Source organism: Equus asinus, chromosome 3, assembly GCF_041296235.1.
Source record: "Equus asinus isolate D_3611 breed Donkey chromosome 3, EquAss-T2T_v2, whole genome shotgun sequence".
Lineage (NCBI taxonomy): Eukaryota > Metazoa > Chordata > Mammalia > Perissodactyla > Equidae > Equus > Equus asinus.
The window spans coordinates 148082408-148103527 of NC_091792.1; the positions used below are offsets into that span (position 1 = coordinate 148082408).

General features: G+C 34.4%; 1 protein-coding gene across 28 annotated transcripts in view; it reads left to right on the top strand.

The window, feature by feature from the left end:
* Positions 1-21120, top strand: part of LCORL (ligand dependent nuclear receptor corepressor like) — a 150065-nt gene that overhangs the window by 27970 nt on the left and 100975 nt on the right. For 13 of the 28 annotated variants that reach the window (XR_011502299.1, XR_011502300.1, XM_044767775.2 and 10 more), the window contains exons 2-4: positions 8483-8548; positions 18673-18752; positions 19687-19816. Coding sequence is in view for 25 of the 28 variants with exons in the window: in XM_044767775.2 (XP_044623710.2) it covers positions 8483-8548; positions 18673-18752; positions 19687-19816 (276 nt within the window). In the remaining 3 variants the exon portion in view is untranslated. Of the gene's footprint in view, positions 1-653; positions 757-8482; positions 8549-13503; positions 13655-18672; positions 18753-19686; positions 19817-21120 lie in introns of those variants that run through there. The other 15 variants (XM_070506163.1, XM_070506151.1, XM_070506156.1 and 12 more) reach the window with 6 other exon arrangements.

Sequence of the window (21120 nt, forward strand, 5' to 3'; positions counted from 1 at the left end):
GTAGTGTGTGTTTAACTTATTGGAAATTGTCATACTGTTTTCCAAAGTTGTCCATTTTGCATTCCTAGCAGCTAATTTATGAGAAATTCAGTTGCTGTGCATCCTTACCGGCATGTGGTATTAGCATTTTCTTTTTAGCCATTCTAATAGGTGTGTAGTGATGTTTCATTGGGATTTTAATTTGCATATCAATGATAAATGATCTTGAACACCTTTTCATGTGCTTATTTGCCATCCTTCTTTTTTTGGTGATGTATCTATTCAAATCTTTCCCTCATTTCTTTAAATTTGTCACAATTTATGAAGATTTTTAATGCAGCCCTGTTTGTAATAACAAAAAAAGTGAGAAGTCACACAGCTCTAAATAGAGAAAAGGATAAACTGTATTTATATGCATGAACTCTATATTATAGTCAAACTGAATGAACTAGGAATTTTGGTCTTTGATAAGGGTGATCTAAGTAATCTAGATCAATCTTTCTGCTGAAAACAATGAAAAATCCTGAATTTAAGAAATAATTAAAAAGAGCTGAAAAGACAGTTGGGAATACCCAAGCTAATGTTAGAAGTACGTAAAAAATAAGTGGTAAAAAGCTGCTTAAGCCTGACGTCGTTTGTTAATAACATATATTTGTGCTTTTCTGGCTGACTAGGCAAGAGGATCAGAATTCAAGCCCTAGGCCTTGTCCAGGGTAAAGATTCTATACAAGATCTTCTCCACAGTAAGCTGGGACTTCAGAAGGCCATGCCTTCAAGGTAAAGCAACCAGACCTAATCATCCTTCCTCCGTGCAGTCCTGGGAGGTTGCCTGATGATCAGAACAGGAAAAGGAAACAAATAAAGGGAGCAAAATATCTGAGATTGAATTTGTTACACACCGGCCCTCTAGCAGATCCGTAACTTGAGTCAATCAAGGAACCTCAGGCCATGAAATTGGTTTGAAGTGTTTCTATGGTCTGAATGTTTGCATCTCCCCAAAATTGGTATGTTGAAAACCTAATGCCCAGAGTGATGGTATTAGGAGGTAGTGCCTTCAGGAGGATGATTAGGTCATGAGAGTGGAGCCCTCATGAATGGGATTAGTACCCTTATAAAAGAGGCCCAGAGAGCTAACTCTCCCTTCCATTAAGTGAGGACACAGGGAGAAGTTGGCATTCTATAACTCAGAAGAAAACCTTCACCAGAATCTGACCATGCTGGCACCTAATCTTGGCCTTCCAGCCTCTAGAACTCTTCCTCTTAATGTTTGTTGTTTATAAGCCACCCTCTCTCTGGTATTTTGTTATAACAGCCCAAGTGGACTAAGACAAGTGTGTATTAGTTTCCTATTGCTGTTGTAATGAACTAACAACACAGATTTAGTGGTTTAAGACAATGTTAATTTGTTATCTTACAGTTCTAGAGGTCAGAAGTCTGAAATGAGCCTCAGTGGGCTAAAATCAAGTTGTTGGCAGGGCTGTGTTCCAGTATGAAGGCTTAGGGGAGAATTCATTTTCTTGCATTCCCTGACTTTTGGAGGCTGCCAGCATTCCATGGTTTGTGGACATCTTCCATCTTCAAAGCCAGCACTGACCAGTTGAGTCTTTCTCAAGATACCATCTCTTGTTCTGACTCTTCTGTCTCTCTCTCCCCAATTTAAAGATCCTTGTGATTGTTTTGGGTCCACTAGGATAATCTTATTTTAAAGTTAACTGATTAGCAACCTTAATTCCTTCTTGCCATGTAACATAATTTATTCATGGGTACTAGATATTGCAACATGGACCTCTCTGTGGGGCCATTTGTTATTCTGTCTGCCACAAGATGATTTCTAACTGATAGTGCCTTTAGGTGCCTTCTGGAAGCAAATAATAAGCATTTCTGGGAGAGAACACATCCATCCTAACCCTTAGGGAATTTTTAATCTTTTGAGGGCAGAAGCTAGTAAGTACTGAACAAAGAAACAAGGCAAGATGAGCAAGAACCATCAGACAGCAGAACAGACCCATACAATGTAAGATATTGGAATTGTCAGATAACTGATTTTTAAAATGACTGCTTACCATATTTAAAGAAATGATAGACCTAAATATCTACAAGGAGTGGGGAGCTATTAAAAAGATGGTAAATATTTGACAAAGAACATAAAACTTGTATAAATAAAATTACTATTACTAAAATTAACAAGCTTGAGGATGAACTTACAACTCTGAAAAGTTAAGAGACTTTGGGCTTATCCTGAGTTGTAGACAGCTAGGAAACTGGACTGTATATTTAAAAGAAATTTTAGTTATTGGAAAAGAGGCAGCACAAGACTGTGGTCCCTGAGAAAAAGGAAACTAATGATATAGGCTCTATATTCACGGCAACTTTTTGCCTGGAGGTAATTTCCGGACTGTAGCATTGGCAGGATGGACCCAAAAAAAGCCCAGTAGTCTTACTGACTTGGGAAGACAGAGATCAGTATTCAGGGTGTTTTAAGTGTCTGGAATTTGTGGCAGCATAGTACCAGAGAGGGGGGAGCTACAGCGAGAAAGAGCACAAGAAACCAGCTTCGTGTGTGCCCTTGAATGTTTGGCTGAAAATCAGTCCATGCATATGTAGGGTGATATTCCACAAGGCCTGATAAATAACTCCTTTAGAAAAGACAGTTACTTGAGCTATAATCCAGACAGTTTTCAGAACTCATACATGGCTAGGACTCATTCAGGTTCCCACCAACTAGTGTAAGAGCAGTCAGGGATTACAAGATACAGTGGACATCCAAGAAAGCTACCTTAGTAGTGGAAAGGCTTTTCTGCGTCTGCCCTAAAAACCTTTTTTAAAATCTTCAAAATGATCTTCAGGTAACTTAACTTCCTGAATAAACTAAGTATGACACTCTTTAAAGGAAAAAAGTGTTCAGCACTCACAATGTAAAATTTATAATGTCTGGCATCCAAATAAAATTACTAGACATGCAGAAAAGCAGGAAAATGTAGCTCATAATCAGGAGAAGTATCAGTCAATAGAATTAGAACCAGAGATAATAGACTTAGGAGATAAGGATGTTAAAACTGCTATTAAAAATTTCTCAGTATACTCAGAGACTAAAAGGATAACATGAACATCTTAAAGAGGGAAATAGAGAATATAGAAAGGAAACAAATGGTTCATCAGATGGTGCTGGATCAAATAGATATCATTATAGAAAAAAATTAACATCAACCCTAACACACTATTCAGAAAAAATAATCAAAATGGACCGTAGATCTAAATGTAAAACTTAAGTCTCTAAAGCTTCTAAGAGAAAACCTTTGGAGCCTTGGGGTAGAAAAAAGTTTCTTAAAGCGCAAAAACAACCACCATAAATGAAAAAAAAAATGAAGACATTGATCTTCATCAAAATTAGCTTATGTTTTTTGAAAGATACTGTTAAGAAAACAAAAAGGCAGGACACAGACTGGGAGGAAATATTCACAACATATATATCATATAAAAGAATTGTATACAGAATATATTTAAAAATAAACCAGAAAAGCTCTTACCACTCAATGATAAGAGGTCAAGCGGGCTGGCCCCATGGCCGAGTGGGTAAGTTTGTGCACTCCACTTTGGTACCCCGGAGTTTGCTCGTTCAGATCCTGGGCACAGACCTATACACCGCCCATCAAGCCCTGCTGTGGCGGCATCCCACATAGAGGAACTAGAATGACCTACAACTAGGAGATACAACTATGTACTGAGGTTTTGGGGAGAAAAAAAAGAGAGGTTAAACAACCTAATTAAGAATTGTACAAAAGATTTGAATAGACAGAGATATATATATATATATATATATACACACATATATATATATATAACAGACAGTGAGCACAGGAAAAAATGATCAGCATCACTAATCATCAGGGAAATGCATATTAAGACCACATGAGATATGATAACATCAGAAAGGTTTTTTAGCTATTAGAATGGTTAAAAAGAAAAAAGAAAAGGTAAACAAAAGAAACACACACAATTAATTGACCATACCAAGTCATGTTTGGGGTGTGAAGCCACTATACCTTTCGTACATGGCTGGCAAGAATGTAAAAATGATAGAGTAACTTTTGAAAACAGTTTAATTTCTTAAAAAGCTAAATTTAAACCTACCATAAAACCCAGCCATTTCACTGTTAATTATTTACACAAGAAAACTCAAAACATATATCCACCATCTGTTTTTTTTTTTTTTTTGAGAAAGATTAGCCCTAAGCTAACTGCTGCCAGTCCTCCTATTTTGCTGAGGAAGACTGGCCCTGAGCTAACATCCATGCCCATCTTCCTCTACTTTATATGTTGGATGCATACCACAGCATGGTGTGCCAAGCGGTGCCATGTCCACACCTGGGATCCAAACCAGCGAACCCCTGGCCGCCAAAGCAGAACGTGCGAACTTAATCGCTGTGCCACTGGGCTGGCCCCTCCACCAACATCTAAATGGATAAAAAATTGTAGTGTATCCATGCAATGAAATTTACTGGGAAATAAAATGACAAAGTAATGATACAGGCAACAGTATAGATGAATCTCAGAATCATTCTTCTGAGTGAAAAAGGTCAGGGAAAAACGAAAACAAATTGTGTACTGTAAGATTCTATTTTAGTGAAATTCTAGAAAATGTAAACTAATTGAGAGAGACCAGAAGTATATTAGTGTTTGCCTAGAGTTGTGAGTGGAGGAAGAGATGAATTAAAAATGAGTGTGTGTGTCAGGGGGGTCCAGCCTGGTGGTACAGTGGTTAAGTTTACACGTTCTCCTTGGTTGGCCTGGAGTTTGCCAGTTCAGATCCTGGGTATGCACTGCTTGTCAAGCCATGCTGTGGCAGGCATCCCACATAAAATAGAGGAAGGTGGGCACAGATGTTAGTACAGTGCCAGTCTTCTTCAGCAAAAAGAGGAGGATTGGCAGCAGATGTTAGCTCAGGGCTAGTCTTCCTCAAAAAAAAAAAATGAGTGTGAGGATACTTTGGGAGTGTTGGAAATGTTTGTTACCTTGATTGTGCTATTGGTTTTATGGGTATATGCATATGTCACAACTCTCCAAATTGTATATTTTAAACTTGTATAATTTCTTAACTGCAAACTGGGCAGTGCAAAAGAAAAGGTAAGTGAATTTGAAAAAGAGAACAGAAATTACCCCAAATGAAAAACAGATAGAAAAAAAACTGAGGAAAAAAGTGAACAGAGCCTCAGTGAGTTGGAAATCTATTAAAAGGGTAGGCTATCCCCATATATTTGGAAATTAAGAAATATGCTTCTAAAAACCCTGAATCCAAAAAGAAGTCATAATGGAAATTAGGAAATATTTTGACTGAATGATAAATAAATATGACGTCAAAAGTTGTTGAATGCAGCTTAAAAGAGTATTTAGATGGAAATTGATAGCTTTAAATGCATATGTTAGAAAAGAAGAAAGGCTCAAAGTTAATGAGCTAAACGTCCATTTCAAGAAGTTAAAATAAGAGCAAAATAAACTCAGAATAGCGGGCAAGAAGAAATAAAAGCAGAAGCAGAAATTAATAGATAAGAAAACAAACATAAAATAGAGAAAATCAAGGAATCAAAAAAAATTCTTTTTAAATGTGAAAAAAAGAGAGAGAGAAACTTCTAATGTGGTTGATTGAGGAAAAAAGAAAACGTAAATAACCAAAGTGAGGAATGAAAAGCAAAAAGGACATGGCTGCTGATGTGGTTGACATTAGATAGATAAAAAGCATTTTATGCAAATAAATTAGAAAATATAGTTTAAATGGGTGAGTTCCTGGGAAACTATAACATAAGAAATTAAATACCCTGAGTAGTTCTATGACAGTTAAATAAGTTTGATCAGTAATAAAACTTTAGAATCAACTTTATTCCCAGTTGGCATCCTGGCATGTTCTACTAAATATTCAAGCAAGGCTTACTACATTTTCTAATTTTTTTCCCAGAGAGTAGAAAAAGAAAACAATTCCACTCATTTTATGAGGGTAGCATAACATTTATATCAAAACTTGACAAAGGAAATTTGCAGACCAGTCTCAGTGTTGAACATAGATGCAGAAATTTTAAAGGTACCATCAGGACAGGTAAACCCAGCAAGAAAACTTCATGATAATGTTGGGTTTTCCCAGGAATGGAAGACGATTGGTTTAACCTTGGGTGTAATTCACCATATTAAGATTTAAGAAAGAAAAATGACATGATCATTTCAATAGATTCAAAATAAATTTGATAAAATTCAATATCCATTCGTTGTAGGCAAAACTCCCTAGTAAGCTAGATATATAAGGAACTTCCTTAATGCGATAAGTGGTATTTATTTTTTAAAATATAGCAGACATTATATTTAATGATGAAACTTTGAATGCTTTCCCATTTAGATGGGGTGTAAGTCAAGGATGTCCACTATCATCCCTAATTTTCAACATCATAATGGAAGTCCTAGCCAAGGCAGTAAGGCAAGAACAGGAAAAAAGAAAGCAATAAGGATTGGAAAGGAAGAAAAAAACCCAAACTGCCATTATCTGTAGATATTTATGTATATGTATTTATTTACATATAGAGAATTTTGTTTATATATTTATGTATATAGAGAATTTCCAGATAAATTATTATAATTAGAGAGTTTAGCAATTGACTGCTAGATATAAAGTCAATATACAAACATCAATTGTGTTTCTATAAACCTACAAGAAACAAAACTTTGAAGTAAAGATACCATTTACAGTAACACCAACAGTATCCACTATGAATAAATCTTCACGGGCTATATGTAAGACCTTGGTGTTACCTATTGAGGAGTTGAGAAACCTAATGGAACAAAAAGTATAAGTCCGTGTTTGCTCTCTTCTTTTCAGGCTTTAATCTAGAAAATGTGCGTTGTTTAAATTTGGTAGGCTTATATAAAGGAAAGGCTATACATTTTGACCCATATTCCACAGAATAACATCCTAAAATAATTACTTGTAATAATATTTTAGGAGCACATTGATCACAGCAAAAGAGAATTAGATTATCTTAGTAATAGAAAGAGAGTTTGGGCTCATTCAATCTGAGACTTTACCCAGTATGAAAATCTTTTCTGTAGCATTCTTGAAAGCACTCTTTTTGGTGGTAGTTCATTCACTTTTCTGCCTGAAATTTCCACTCATGGAAACTTGTACTAAATCATTTCAGGAAGATTTTATTAAGTACATATGTACCCAGTACCACGATAACCACCTTATTTTGTTAAATCTAAGACATCATCAGTTTGTAAGATGCATCATTTCTTCTTCTACTAAATGAAAAAATGTTGCTACTTTCTGACTATGGCACACTATTGACTTTAATATGTATCTTGATTTCAGAGATGTTAAAATTTTTTTTAAGCATATTATAATTTTCTTTTTTTTCATTCCTTTTTTTTTTTTTTTGGTGAGGAAGCTTAGCCCTAAGCTAACATCCGCCACCAATCTCCTCTTTTTGCTGAGGAAGATTGGCCCTGAGCTAACATCCATGCACATCTTCCTCTATTTTATACGTCGCATGCCTGCCACAGCATGGCTTGATAAGCGGTGATGGGTCCACACTCGGGATCTGAACCTTCGAAACCCAGGCCACCGAAGCAGAGCACGTGAACTTACCACTACACCATTAGGCCAGCCCCTGAAATACTTTTCTAGAAGTATTTCTACTATTTCACAAAAAAAATACCACTATCATTTTTCAGGTCTGTCATGCTACATTTGTTTTTTTTCATCCCTAATTTAAGCATCCTTAAATTTCTTTCTTTTCTTGGTTTCCCGCTTATTTTGCTATCCTGGGTATTTTCCTTTGGATGCCTTGTAGTTTGTTAATAAACTACTTAAAATTGAATATGATGCAGACTTCAAAATGAAAATTGTAAAATCTTAAAATTAGTATATCCAGAAAGTAGAACACTCCATAAATTCAGGAAGTAGAGTTTTATTAACTTAAGATTTTCAGTAATTTTTTCTGTTAAAACAAGGAAGTCCATAGCCATGAACAAATTGTTGTGTTTTAATTTTTACAAGTAGGTCTAAATGTTATACTGTATACTTTTCGCAGCAAGACTTTCTCCCCATTAACACTCATTTATTCATTTTTCTAGTTGAGGGTAAAGATGATACTTTTTTTTAAGTTAACATTTTTTGTAATGAATATAAACAGGGTTGTAATACAAATCTTTTCTAATTATTCTTTCCTTCTCTACCAAATGATTACAGAAGAAATCTGCCCATAATATTTTGACCTGGGAATATTTCTAAATGACAGAGGTGTATGCTTGTGTTAGTACTGAATATTTACATTCGACTATTTTAATTTCTTTACAATGATGTAATTTCTGATAGTCAGTACATGTGTACTCTGTGTATATTGACACCTCAAAGTATGTTAAATTTATAATTTTCTGATTCATATAGAGTTCCTGGTTTTTGATTATTGTAAAATTAAGCTTTTCTAGTGGTTAATATACTCTTCTCTTTTTAATAACACAGGTTTTGAGAGTATTTTAGAAGGGCTTTATGGACCACGGCTACGAAGAGACCTCAGTTTATTTGAAGGTAATGTTTTTTTAAAATTTTAACAAATGTAAAATGTTAATTTACATTTAACAAATTTAAATTTGTTAATTTAACAAATGAAAAATGGTTGTTCTACACTAACTTTATATTAAACATGAATTTGTGATCTTGTTTAATTAGAAAATATTTTTAAATGAATAAATAAAATCCAAATATTATTCCTGTTATTATGTAATGTTATCATAGTCTTTAAAATAAATTTTAGTACACTTATCAAAGTTGAAAATGAAGCTTGTTTTTGGCTCAATGGTGAAGTTTGATTCTTGTTATTTTATACCTTACATGTCTTGACTTAAAAAATGAGGATTTAAAGAGGTTTGATTAAATGAGTATCTCCTCTTGCTCATGATACAGTTTCTCACATTGTCACTCTGAGAAATCCCACCATCTGCGTTCAGAGTTTTATATCTATGTATAATACTGTTATTTGTTATAACTTCCTCTTCTAAATGCTCTAGCATAAATCTTGGTGGAAGATTTTGATCTATGATATAATTGCTGTGATACCATAGTTTAGTTTTATTGCTTGCTTGGAAATGTAGAGCACTAAGAGAGAACATTTTTGTAGACATCTAACATTTTATAGTACAGCTCATTAACAAAATGGGTAGTGTTAGTATGGATTTTCTGCTTTCGTTTCGATTGAATTATTTCTGAATCTTGTATCTGGTCAGTTTTAATGTGCTAACTCTGTTACCTTCTATTCTACTCTGATACCTTCCATTCTGCTGAGACCCAAGGTGTCTCTAAAGGTCCTTCTCTCTTCTCTAAAATAAGTCTTTTGAGTTGAGGGAATGGTAGTGATGGTGGGACTAGTCAGAAGTTTTCTACTCATTCTTTATTAATGTTGAGCAGGATAGGTGAGTTATAAATCATAGAGCTGAAAGTATCTGTGAAAGATCATTTGTCCCAGCCATCCGTCTTCAATCAGATGAATGATATCCATGTAGAACATGACTTTAAGGAGACTCCAAATGTGCCTGTTCTAGTGTTTTATCATTCTTATGGCTAAGATTTTTTTTCTGTATCATCTCTTTAATCATTAATCATTTCTCAGTTACCATAGTTTAATACTGAAGTAAATATTTTTACTTGATATATCTATAAGCAATACTGGCTAATTGTAGTTTCACCAATTTATCTGAGCTTACAAATGAACAAAGGAAGAATCTAAAGAAACAAGAATTTAGCCTATGCTTTATTTTTCTTCAGCCTTGCATTCTTAACCAGCTGTCCTCATTCATACCTGAAGTCAGCATTATACTAACTGCCTTCTCATAACCCGAGTTGCAGTTTGTGACTCGACCTCTTGCTTCTCCTACTTTCATTTATTTATTTATATAGTTATATATGTATGTATGCATATATTTATGTTCCTTCAGAAATTAGTTGTTTTTATACAAAGGGTAGAATGTTCTAAGGAAATAAATGCTTGTATTTTATTTTTAGACTAGTATACAAGTAACGCATGTTCATTTTAGGAAATTAAAAACTACAGATAAGCCAGAAAGAAAAAAATTACCCCTGGTCCCATGACCCACAGATAACTGCTGTTAACGTTTTTATATAAATGGAAAATGTATGTTTGTATGTATTTATTCTATTATTAAAGTAGTGTTTACTGTAAGTACAGTATAGTTTTTGTGCCTCCTGTGTGTTCACTAGTGTATTGTTTGGGTATATGAAGTTCTAGATCATCATTCTTAATGGCTGCACAGTATTTCATGGTGGATCTATTATAATTAATTTAATTAATTAATTAAATACTTCATTGCTATATATCTTATTCCATTTATTCCTTTAATTCAGGTAGATCTTGTACTTTATGTCCTCTTTTGTACTTTTTATGGGTGGCGGAAGTTATAAAATTAGCTAAGCTTTGGAACTTTTTCTCAAATGTAGGCACATATTTACTTCATTGATCTTTTTTACTCTGAATTTTTTCACTTTTATCCAGGTTTCTTAGGTAAATTCTTTCACCTTTTTCCTGGTTTTTTTGAATTAAAGCAGCTTCTAATCAAAGTTGTAGGCTTAAGAATGATGATCTTATAATAATAAATCTGTATTTGTGCAAGGATGAAGACAGCCATACGCTTTGAAAGAAAATTAAACTGGGGGCAATCAAAGTGTAGAGCCTTTTGAAAAGGCACGTAGAAGCTATCCATTATAGACATCTCCAGTTTCTTTCTCATCCTCTTCTAAATGAGTCTCCTTTCTTTGTCGTTACCGTTGTTAAAAGTGGTGTAATAGATAGATGCTAGGACTACAAATGTAAGTATTTTTCCCTATACAAATCTGTGTATAAGAATCAAATGGATTAGTCTATGTTTTTAGATAAATCATTGGAAAACTGAACCCTTTTATTCACCAAAACTCAGGAACCAAATAAATTGGATAGCAAAGGATTCTTGTATGTTACTCTAAATTATTTTTTATTATAAAATTAAATGCATAGTATTTTAGCTACATTTATGTTAAATAGACTTGTTTCAGTTTGCAAAACTGCTGCTGTTTCTGTGGAAAAAGACATTCTCACTTTCATCCTGCTACTCTGAAAATCAAATTTGGTACACAGTGTGTTTTTAAATTTAAGACTTTTGTGTCGTATATGTCAGTGTTTTGAGAGGTTTGTATTTTAGTTCTTGAATTTGATTCAGAACCACCTCCAGATTGAGTGGTTTTGAAAGAAGCTTGTGAGTGCTGCTAATTTTCAATTTGTTGGAAACAAAACAAGTCAAAAACAAAAAAAAAAGTCCTAGCTTTTTGTCTTCTTTGGTCTGTTCTCAGGAGTTTTTGTCCTTTTGAGGAAACTGTTATTTCTTTTTGGAGTGAAGTCCAGAGAAGCTTTGAATGTCATAAACTTTGAATTTTTATGTATTCCTAGAAAAGTTCCCCATACTGTATGCATGCCTCTGTTCCTTCTCCATCTCCTCAAAACTCACTTTTCCTGCTATCATGGGACTTTTGAGCAAAAAGTCGCTCTTGTTTTCCACTTTAGTCATTCTTTCCTCATGTCTTATATTGGTAAGCCAATTTCTTTCATCCATTGGATCATCTGATTTACTTACCCTGACTGTATCAGAGTTCTGCAAGCTGTAGCATATGGGCCAAATCTAGCTCGTTGACTGTTTTTGAATGGCCTGTGAGCTAAGAATGGTTTTTACACTTTTAAATAGTTGGGAAAAATCAAAAGAAGATTAATATTTCGTGGTATGTGAAAATTACATGAAGTTCAAATTTAATTGGTTAATAAAGTTTTATTGGAAACAGCCCCTCATTTGTTGATATATTGTCTATGGCTGCTTTTGTATTACAGCAGTAGAGTTGAATGGTTGTGACAGAGACCGCATGGTCTGCAGAACCTGAAATATTTACTGTCTGGCTGTTTGCAGAAAAGATTTGGTGATCCCTGACTGAAATTTAATACTTTTGGCTTAATATGCTTTTTTCAACTGTTAACATTATGATGATGGAGACAACAAAACTACTTTTTAATTAGATTTATTGGATGAAATGTTTTGAATGCTTATTTTGTGTTAGGTACTGTGGTTAGCAATGAGGAAAGAAAAATGACTAAGTAGGATCTCTTCCTACTAGGAACTCATAGCCTAGGATTAACTTGGAAGTCTAGTTTTCTAATATGAATTCATGATTATTTATATTAAAACGAGAGAATCTAGTACTATTTTAGAGTTAGTTATGTAAAAAGTATATTAGCTCCTATCAGTGTGTACACAAATACTTATCCAAGTCTATTCATCATGGTGTTTATAATACCAAGATTAGAGAAACAGGCTGAATATCCAGCAATAGGACACTGATTAAATAAATTATGGATTATGTTTATCTATTAAAAATTGATTTAGAAGTATATTTGAGAATGGAAAATATTTGTGATAAATAAGCATGTATGTAATATCCTAAATTTTTTAAATGAATAGTATGTTTTAGAGCAGTTTTAAATTTACAGAAAAATGGAGTAGAAAGTGCAGAGAGTTCCCATATACCCCATCTTTCTCCCTCCTTTAGGTTCCCCTATATTAACATCTTTGGTTGTTGTGGTACATTTGCTACAATTGATGAACCAATATTGATACATTATTAACTAAAGCCCATAGTTTACGTTAGGGTCACTGTGTGTTGTGCAGTTATATGGGTTTTGCCAAATGCACAGTGTCATGTGTCTGCCATTACAGTATCATACTCAATACCTTTACTGCCCTAAAAATCCCCTGTATTCCACCTTTTCACCCTTCTCCCATATCTCCAACCCATGTCAAACACCGATCTTTTTACCATCTCTGTAGTTTTTTCTTTTCTAGAATGTCATATAATTGGAACCATACAGTGTGTAGCTTTTTTAGACTCACTTCTTTCACTGAGCAGTATGCATTTAAAGTTCCTTTAAGTCTTTTCATGGCTTCACAGCTCATTTCTTTTTATTTTTGAATAATACTGCCTTGTATGTATGTACCACTGTTTGCTTATCCATTTACCTATTTGAAAGACACCTAGGTCACTTCCCAGTTTTGACAATTATGAATAGAACTGCTATAAACATTTGTGTGCAAGTTTTTGCATGGACATAAATTTTCAACTCATTTGGGTAAATACCTAGGAGCAATCATATGGAAGGACTGTGTTTAGCTTTGTAAGAAACTGCCAGACTATTTTCACAAGTGGCTGTACTACAGTAGTCTCCCCTTATCCATGGGGGCTACATTCTAAGACCCTCAGTGGATGCCTGAAACTGCGGATAGTACCAAGCCCTATCTGTACTGTGTTTTTTCCTATACATACCTCTGATAAAGTTTAACTTATAAATTAGTGAGAGACTAACAATTACTAATAAAATAGAAAAGTTATAACAATATACTGTAATAAAAGTTACGTGAATGTGGTCTCTCTCAAAATATCTTATTGTGCTTTTCTCACCCTTCTTGAGATGATGTGAGGTGATAAAATGCCTATGTGATGAGATGAAGTGAAGTGAATGACTATTGTGACGTAATGTTAGGCTACTATTAACTTTCTGACAATATGTCATGAGGAGGATCATCTGCCTCTGGACACGGTTGACCACAGGTAAATGAAACTATGGAAAGTGAAATCACAGATAAGGGGGGATTACTGTATTTTGCATTTCCACCAGCAGTTTATTTAAGTTCCTGTTGCTTCACAACCTCACCTGCTTTCGATGTGGTCAGTGTTTTGGACTTTAACCATTCTAATAGGTATTTAGTGGTATCTCATTGTCTTAATTTGCAGTTCTTTAATAACATATGATATTGAACATCTTTTCATATGCTTATTTGCTATCTGCAGATCTTCTTGGGTGAGGTGTCTGTTGAGGCAGGTTTTGGTATTTGGGTAATGATGGAACCGTAGAATGAGTGAGGACGTATTTCCTGTGCTTCAGTTTCCTGGACCAAATTGTTGAGAAACGATCTGGGCTGGCGCTTTCTGTTTTGGAAAGTGATTAGTTACTGATTTAATTTAATTATTAGATATAGTCCTGTTATGGTGATCTACTTTTTTCTTGTGTGAGATTTGGTAGATGTGTCTTTCAAGGAATTCATCCATTTCATCTGAAGTTATCAAATTTGTAGGCAACTAATGTTGTTCATAATATTCTTTTATTGTCTTTGTAATGTTCATAGGATCAGTGGTGATGGCCCATCTTTCATGTCTGATATTAGAAATTTACTTTTTCTCCTTTTTTTTTTTGCTTAGCTTGGCTAGAGGTTTATCAGTTTTATTGATCTATAAAGAATCAGGTGATACTAGTTTTTAAAAGGGCATAGACTATAAACTGGCAGGATATGGTGCAAAATGTTAATCATTATCTCTGAATGATGAGATTACAAATAGTTTTTCTTTTCTCCTTTGTACTTTTCCTATATAGTTAATATGTAGTTTCATAATGGAAAATTATGTTTTGAATAACATTGCCTACTGTTGGGTATCTTTCTTCAAAATCAACATAGTTATAACTACTTTTTCATGACTTTCATGAACCATCTGGTTCAATATTCTCTTTTTTTCACTTTTCATTGGGCTTTGTCTTTGGAAACTCCAACTTTATTTCCTATTATTAAAGGGTATTGAAGAGAATAAAAACAATCAAAAGGAGTGTGATTATTTAGAAGAAAATGAAAGTAACGTCTATTGGACTTGTTAGATGTTTTGCCTATGTTTTTTAATTTAATTTTTACTGCAGCCTTAAGATGCAGTTATTATTATCCTCATTTTACAGATGAGGAAATTGAAGTTCAGAGAAGTTTACTTGCCCAAGGCCACATCTAGTATGTGGAAAGCCCATGGTTCAATACCAAGGCTCTCTAATTTCAAAATCTGTTATTTTTCTAAGATAGATTACGTAAAATATTTGGAGCTAGACTTTGACCACAAGAATATATATCAATGGTGGAAAGGTTGGTCGTTGACAGTCGTTTACTATCAGTTTTCCTTATGCCATTTCCTTTTATTAATAATGCTATTTCTACAACCAGAGGCTCTCACAATTAGAATATACAACTATGTACTGGGGGGCTTTGGGGAGAAGGAAAAAAAAAGATTGGCAACAGATGTTAGCGCAGGTGCCAATCTTTAAAAAAAAAAAATAATGCTATTTCTGTTAGGTATATAACTTGACCCTTTTTGAGCTTATACTCATGTTTTAAAATTTCAAAATGAGAGAGCTTATTTTAAAGAGAAATATCTGATTCATTGTCAAATTTTGAGAGAGAAAATGAATGTATTTTGGTGTAGCATTTGTTTAATTTTTATGACATGAAGTGATAACCTGGACAGAGGGAGAAATCTGCCCAAGAGTTGATTTTTAAAAATCTGTTTTCCCATATATAAAAAATTGTTCCCACCATCATTTATTTGGAGTCAAAATAAAAAATTGCCATAGAAAGAGTAATTATTAAATATTTGTAAATGAAATCATAAATTTTGAATGCAGCAAAATTTAATGGCATTTATATAATCATTGATTATTTACTGCCATTTATTTAACTATGTAGGTATTTATTTTAATTAACATTTCCTTAGAGAACTTCTGAAATAAATAAAATAAGTGATGATAATCTCAACATGCCCAATTTTATCTTATAACTGGTGCTTGTTTTAATTAATTCAAAGTTGTTGTCCCTTGAGTCAACATATTTATCATTGAAACTTCATGAAACCTTACCACCATTTTAAAAAGTACCCTTTTTCCAGGCCTAACAGCTGTTTTTCATGAATCCCAATGCTAGATTCCTTTCATATTCTCTATTCATAAAGTCATAATAAAAAAGCAGCAAGATTTCCTTGACCTATCAAAATTATGTGATATTTGGCATATGAGTTAAGTTTTTGCTACAATCTTGCAGTGTAACAAACAGCTCTTCAATCTAGTGCATGCTTATGGGTGATCTGATACTGGACTCCAGGCTGTGGTTGAGGATCACATCTCCTCATGACTCCAGGTCCCACACTGAAAGAGTGCTGGCTGTAAGGGGCAAGTTCTTCCCATGCTGGATAGTAGAAGTTAAGGGAACTGGAGGAACTCACCATGCCTTTTAAAGCCTCAGCTTGGAATGGTATACTGCCGCTTCTCCCATAATCATTCCATTGCTCAACAAGCTCTACCTCCCTAGTAAGAGACCCTGCATGACCCTGCATTCAGGACTGTGAATGTATGATTCTGTTCTAGTGATGGGGTAAAAGGCTAAAATAAATATAAACCTACATAGCTACAGTTCTAGGTTTTTATTGGATAGATTGCTTAAACTTTTTCTTTTGTCAAGTTGTTTACAAAAAGTGACCAGTTTTCTTAAGCAGATATTAAAATTATCTGTCTTCTGCAAACAAACCTTATTAAATACATGTGTGATGGTACAGACTTTAAAAAATAGTGACTGGTGGGGGCCAGCCCACTGGCATAGTGGTTGGGTTTGCCTGCTCTGCTGTGGCAGCCCAGGATTCACAGGTTCAGATCCCCGGCGTGGACCTACACACACCACTCATTAAGCCGTGCTGTGGTGGCAGGTGGCATCCCACATACAAAATAGAGGAAGATTGGCACAGATGTTAGTGACAATCTTCCTCAAGCGAAAAGAGGAGGATTGGCAGTGGATGTTAGCTCAGGGCATATCTTCCTCACCAAAATACTACTACTACTACTACTACTAATAATAATGACTGGTGATTTTACCTTATTAGTAATTAGGCTTTCCATGGTGTTTTGTAGTTTAGAAAGTAGTTTTACATTTTTTCATTTGATCCACAAATAAGTTAGGTGATGAGGAAATTGAAACAAAAACTTTGTGGCTTGGCAAGATTACAACTAGTAAATTCCATCTCATATTTTTGGAGACTTCAGATCCAGTTATCTTTCCATGACCCCATACTGGATCTTATATGCCTATTACTTACCCTTTCCAGGTTTAGATACATCTTAGGAATATTTCTGGACCACTGCCAAAATCAAAAGGAGCTATCAGTACACTCTTTATACTCTGACAAATTATTTTATCTTCTATTCTGACCAGAATAACTGGATTGATGCAAGAGTATCCTCGGACCTGATCCTCACTAGTATATATTCATTATCATTTCAAAAAGGATAAACTTATTTTCTGTGTAGTTTAGCAGAAACAAGTATTCAACTTCCTTATGTATTTCCAAAAGTATGAGAGAAAATTACCGTGGTACACCAGTACTTTTCAAATTAGTCCCAGTGTAGCTGCCTCAGATGATAATGGTTTTATGTATTTGAGGTTCTGCATTTGAATTTATTTGGGAAAAGAAATCAAGGAGAGTTTCTGCCCACAAGGAGTAAGTTTGAAAAATCACTGTCTATACCAGGTATAGTTAGGATGACAGTGTTATTATACCTTCAGAAAATTCCTTCAGTAGAAAATGTTTGTTTTCCAGAAACACTCTAATGTTACAATAGTTTTATAAGGAACATTTTTACGGAAAAAAAAACCCATGTTTTGTCTTTTGTTTGCCTGCTTTTTACTCTTAACTCTTGCAGCAAAGCCTTTAAACAACACAATGAAAAATCTAATCTGACTTTTTAGCTACGGATTTCTACTTTTTTCTCTCGCTCTCTCTCTCTTTTTTTTTTTTTTTTTGGTGAGGAAGATTGGCCCTGAGCTAACATCTGTTGCCAGTCTTCCTCTTTATGCTTGAGGAAGATTGAAATTGAGCTAACATCTGTGCCAATCTTCCTCTATTTTATTGCGGGACATGGCCACAGCATGGCTTGATGAGCAGTGTGTAGGTCTGTACCCAAGATCCAAACCCGTGAAGCCCAGGCTGCCAAAGCAGAGTGAACCACTACTCTACTGAGAAGGCCCCTCTGCATTTTTCTTGGACAGCATTCCATTTTCTCAAATCTGTGGGCTTTTCTGGCACTTTTTTCCATTTCTCTGTTTTGTGTTGTCTTTCACAATGTGCAAAAGTTATTCTTGGGGCTGGCCCCGTGGCATAGTGGTTTAGTTTGATGTGTTCTGCTTCAGTGGCCCAGGTTCATAGGTTCAGATCCCAGGTGCAGACCTACACCGCTCGTCAAGCCATGCTGTGGAAGCAACCCATGTACAAAATAAAGGAGGACTGGCACAGATGCTAGCTTAGGGCCCCTCTTCCTCCAGCAGAAAAAGAGGAAGATTGGCAACAGATTTTAGCTCAGGGCCAGTCTTCCTCACCAAACCCCCCCCCCAAAATCAAAACCAAAACCAGGTTTTTCCTTTCTTCTCCATATCTCCATATTTGTTCTGATTTCTTTCATAGTGAAAATAACAATAAAATTAGTAGATGATGATAAATTGAATCTTTCAGGAGGCTAGATGATGCTTAAAACCCTATTGTTGGGAAGTTAATTTATAACCAATTCATTGTTCTTGCTAATAGTGCAAAATTACTCTCCTTACAGCCTTCTCTGTTTATTTCTTTCTAAATATCATCAGTTTAATTTTAAAGTTAGGCCTTTTCCCCTACTGTTAGTAGTTAGTTTTTTTTATATGAACCATTGCTGTGGAGAGTGGTAATTTTATTTGTTTTAATAAAGTTAGTGTATTTAATGAATATTTTTCCCTCTTTTAAAGACTGTGAACCAGAAGAGCTGACTGACTGGTCTATGGATGAAAAATGTTCATTTTGTAACCTACAGAGAGAAGCAGTCAGTGTAAGTTTTAGTGCTATGAAATTATTTTTAAACTAATTGCACAATTGTAACACAATTCTTTTTTGTTTTTTTTAACTTAATTTGTTCTGCAAGTTTGTGACTTACAGTGGAAACTTAAATACTTGATTTTGGTAATAAGAAGAATATTTTGAAGTCTTATGTTAGAAGTCAAACATTTAGCTTAACCTGCAGATAAAAAAATCCCCAAACACTCATCTGTTTTGCTTATTTCACATTTCTTTCTTATAGCTCCCTGACTTATGAAGTTCAGGTCAGATCTGTTTTATATTTAGGTAGACAAGGGTGAGCTTGGAGGCCTAGTTTGATCTGAGACCACCCTACAGTCTGATTTCTTAGGAATCAGTGGTTGGAGGATAATGTGGTAGCACTTTTTAGCCTTTCACTTTCTCTTGAAGTCTTTTGGATATCATAATTATCTCCTATTGTAAATGATTATGTAAGTGTCTATTGTAAACAGGGCATAAACTATGCAAGCAGCATCTTCTTGTATGGTGGGAAGTCCTAATTCCTTATGCACTGTTGTGAGACGGTCTAAGAAGAAATGAGAGCTTGAGAACCTGTACCCATTTTGGTCAGATAGTGGGTGAACATATCTACTTTGTTGTTAAAACTCTCCGAAGGTATTACATTATTGGCATGCTGTATAGTGAATTTATTCAGCAGTGTATTTATCTGTTCTTACCCCCTTTTTGACTATAGTTTTGCTGAGGAATAAGGCTAATTTGACCCTCTGTCAGAGCTAAATTTCTTTTTTTCTGACTGCTGTCCCACATTTTATGTTCTCTCTATATAATTTGATATATTTAAAAGGTAGAACAAATGAGCATTTAGAGAATTTATTTTTTTTGCCATTTTAATGGAATCCTATGTTTAAATAAAATGGTTTTTTTATGTTGTTTTCTTATACTTTTAGGATTGTCTACCATCTCTTGATTCTTCACAGTCAACACCAACAGAGGAACTATCATCTCAGGGCCAGTCCAACACTGAAAAGATTGAATGCCAAGCAGAAAATTACCTAAATGCACTCTTTCGAAAGAAAGGTAATATTGGTATACTTTGTCATTTAAAATTTGCGACAGATCTAAAATGTTTGAATTTTTCTCACACACACGTTTTTTGTATGTCAATCTCTATTTCATTCTTGATTCTTTCTTTCTTTATTCTTAATTTTTCTTCATATTTTAGGGACATTAGGATTCTTAGTCACTGTAGAGCTAGTGTTCTATTTGGCATTCCTTTTCACCATTCTATTTTCAGGTCTCTCCCAGACTTTATCAGACATTCTCCTTGTCTACTATAGGCAGGGGAGGAGATTTTTTTTTATGCTCCTGCTCTTATTTTGCTGCTTTTCTCAAGACTTCAAACGTTCTTTCATGTTCAATAATTGATACATATATATATTATATTGCAAAGCTATCTTTAGAAATGTAACGGTTAAATCATTGATCAGCCAGGTCGGAGTAAATTTGCTGGCTTGGGATTTCAGTTTCTTTGGTAGCTTGAATAGACTTACTTGACATTAAAATGTCAACGTTCCTTTTGCTTCCTATCTGTCTAAACTGTGTAAACTAAATGAGGCTTGTTCCGCTTGTTCCCTTACTTGGTACACATGTATCAGGCAGAATTTGTTTTTATATCTTAGTTACTTGGGAAAAATATAGAAATATAGAACCTTCCATTTTTTGTTCTTGGCCACTTCTGCAGTAGTAGAGTGTCTTAATCTTTCTCAGATAGACCTTTGGAGTAAGTCATGGTTTGGGGGGAATGGGAGGTAGGAGAGGGGATCATACCTCCCAGCTTCCAGAGATTGAGAAAAAGATTACTGTATTCTCATCTACTCCTCTTTGGAATTAAGTAACATTGGGTATTTTCTATTAAATTGGTAACTTCAGGTTTTAATCAATAATGTTGAAAATAGTCCTCACTTTTGGGAAAGGAGGCTTTTTTAGCCTTAAATGTTATGAGTTCTTTTATGTGTTGAAATATGAGAATCCTCTGATTAGAAGAATCATTAGTATATTAAATGACCTAAAGTTAAGAACTGTATTTTTTTTAAGTGTAGGGAACTGAAAATCTTGTCCTGTGTGTTAACTGAAGTATTTAGTGTTGAGAAATTGGCATTGTCTTTAAAAAACAAATTCGTTTTTCAAATTTTTTGATATGAACTAAAATTAAAAATATTTAACATGCTTCATTTAAGAATTTTATAACATTAATTTAGAAAATTTTATTCTGCCAATATATTTACATTTATAAGAAGAATTATGCTATCAGATTTATATCACTAAGAGAACTGGAGGAAATGTACACATTTAACATGTACATGTTGTTTCACTCACCTTGG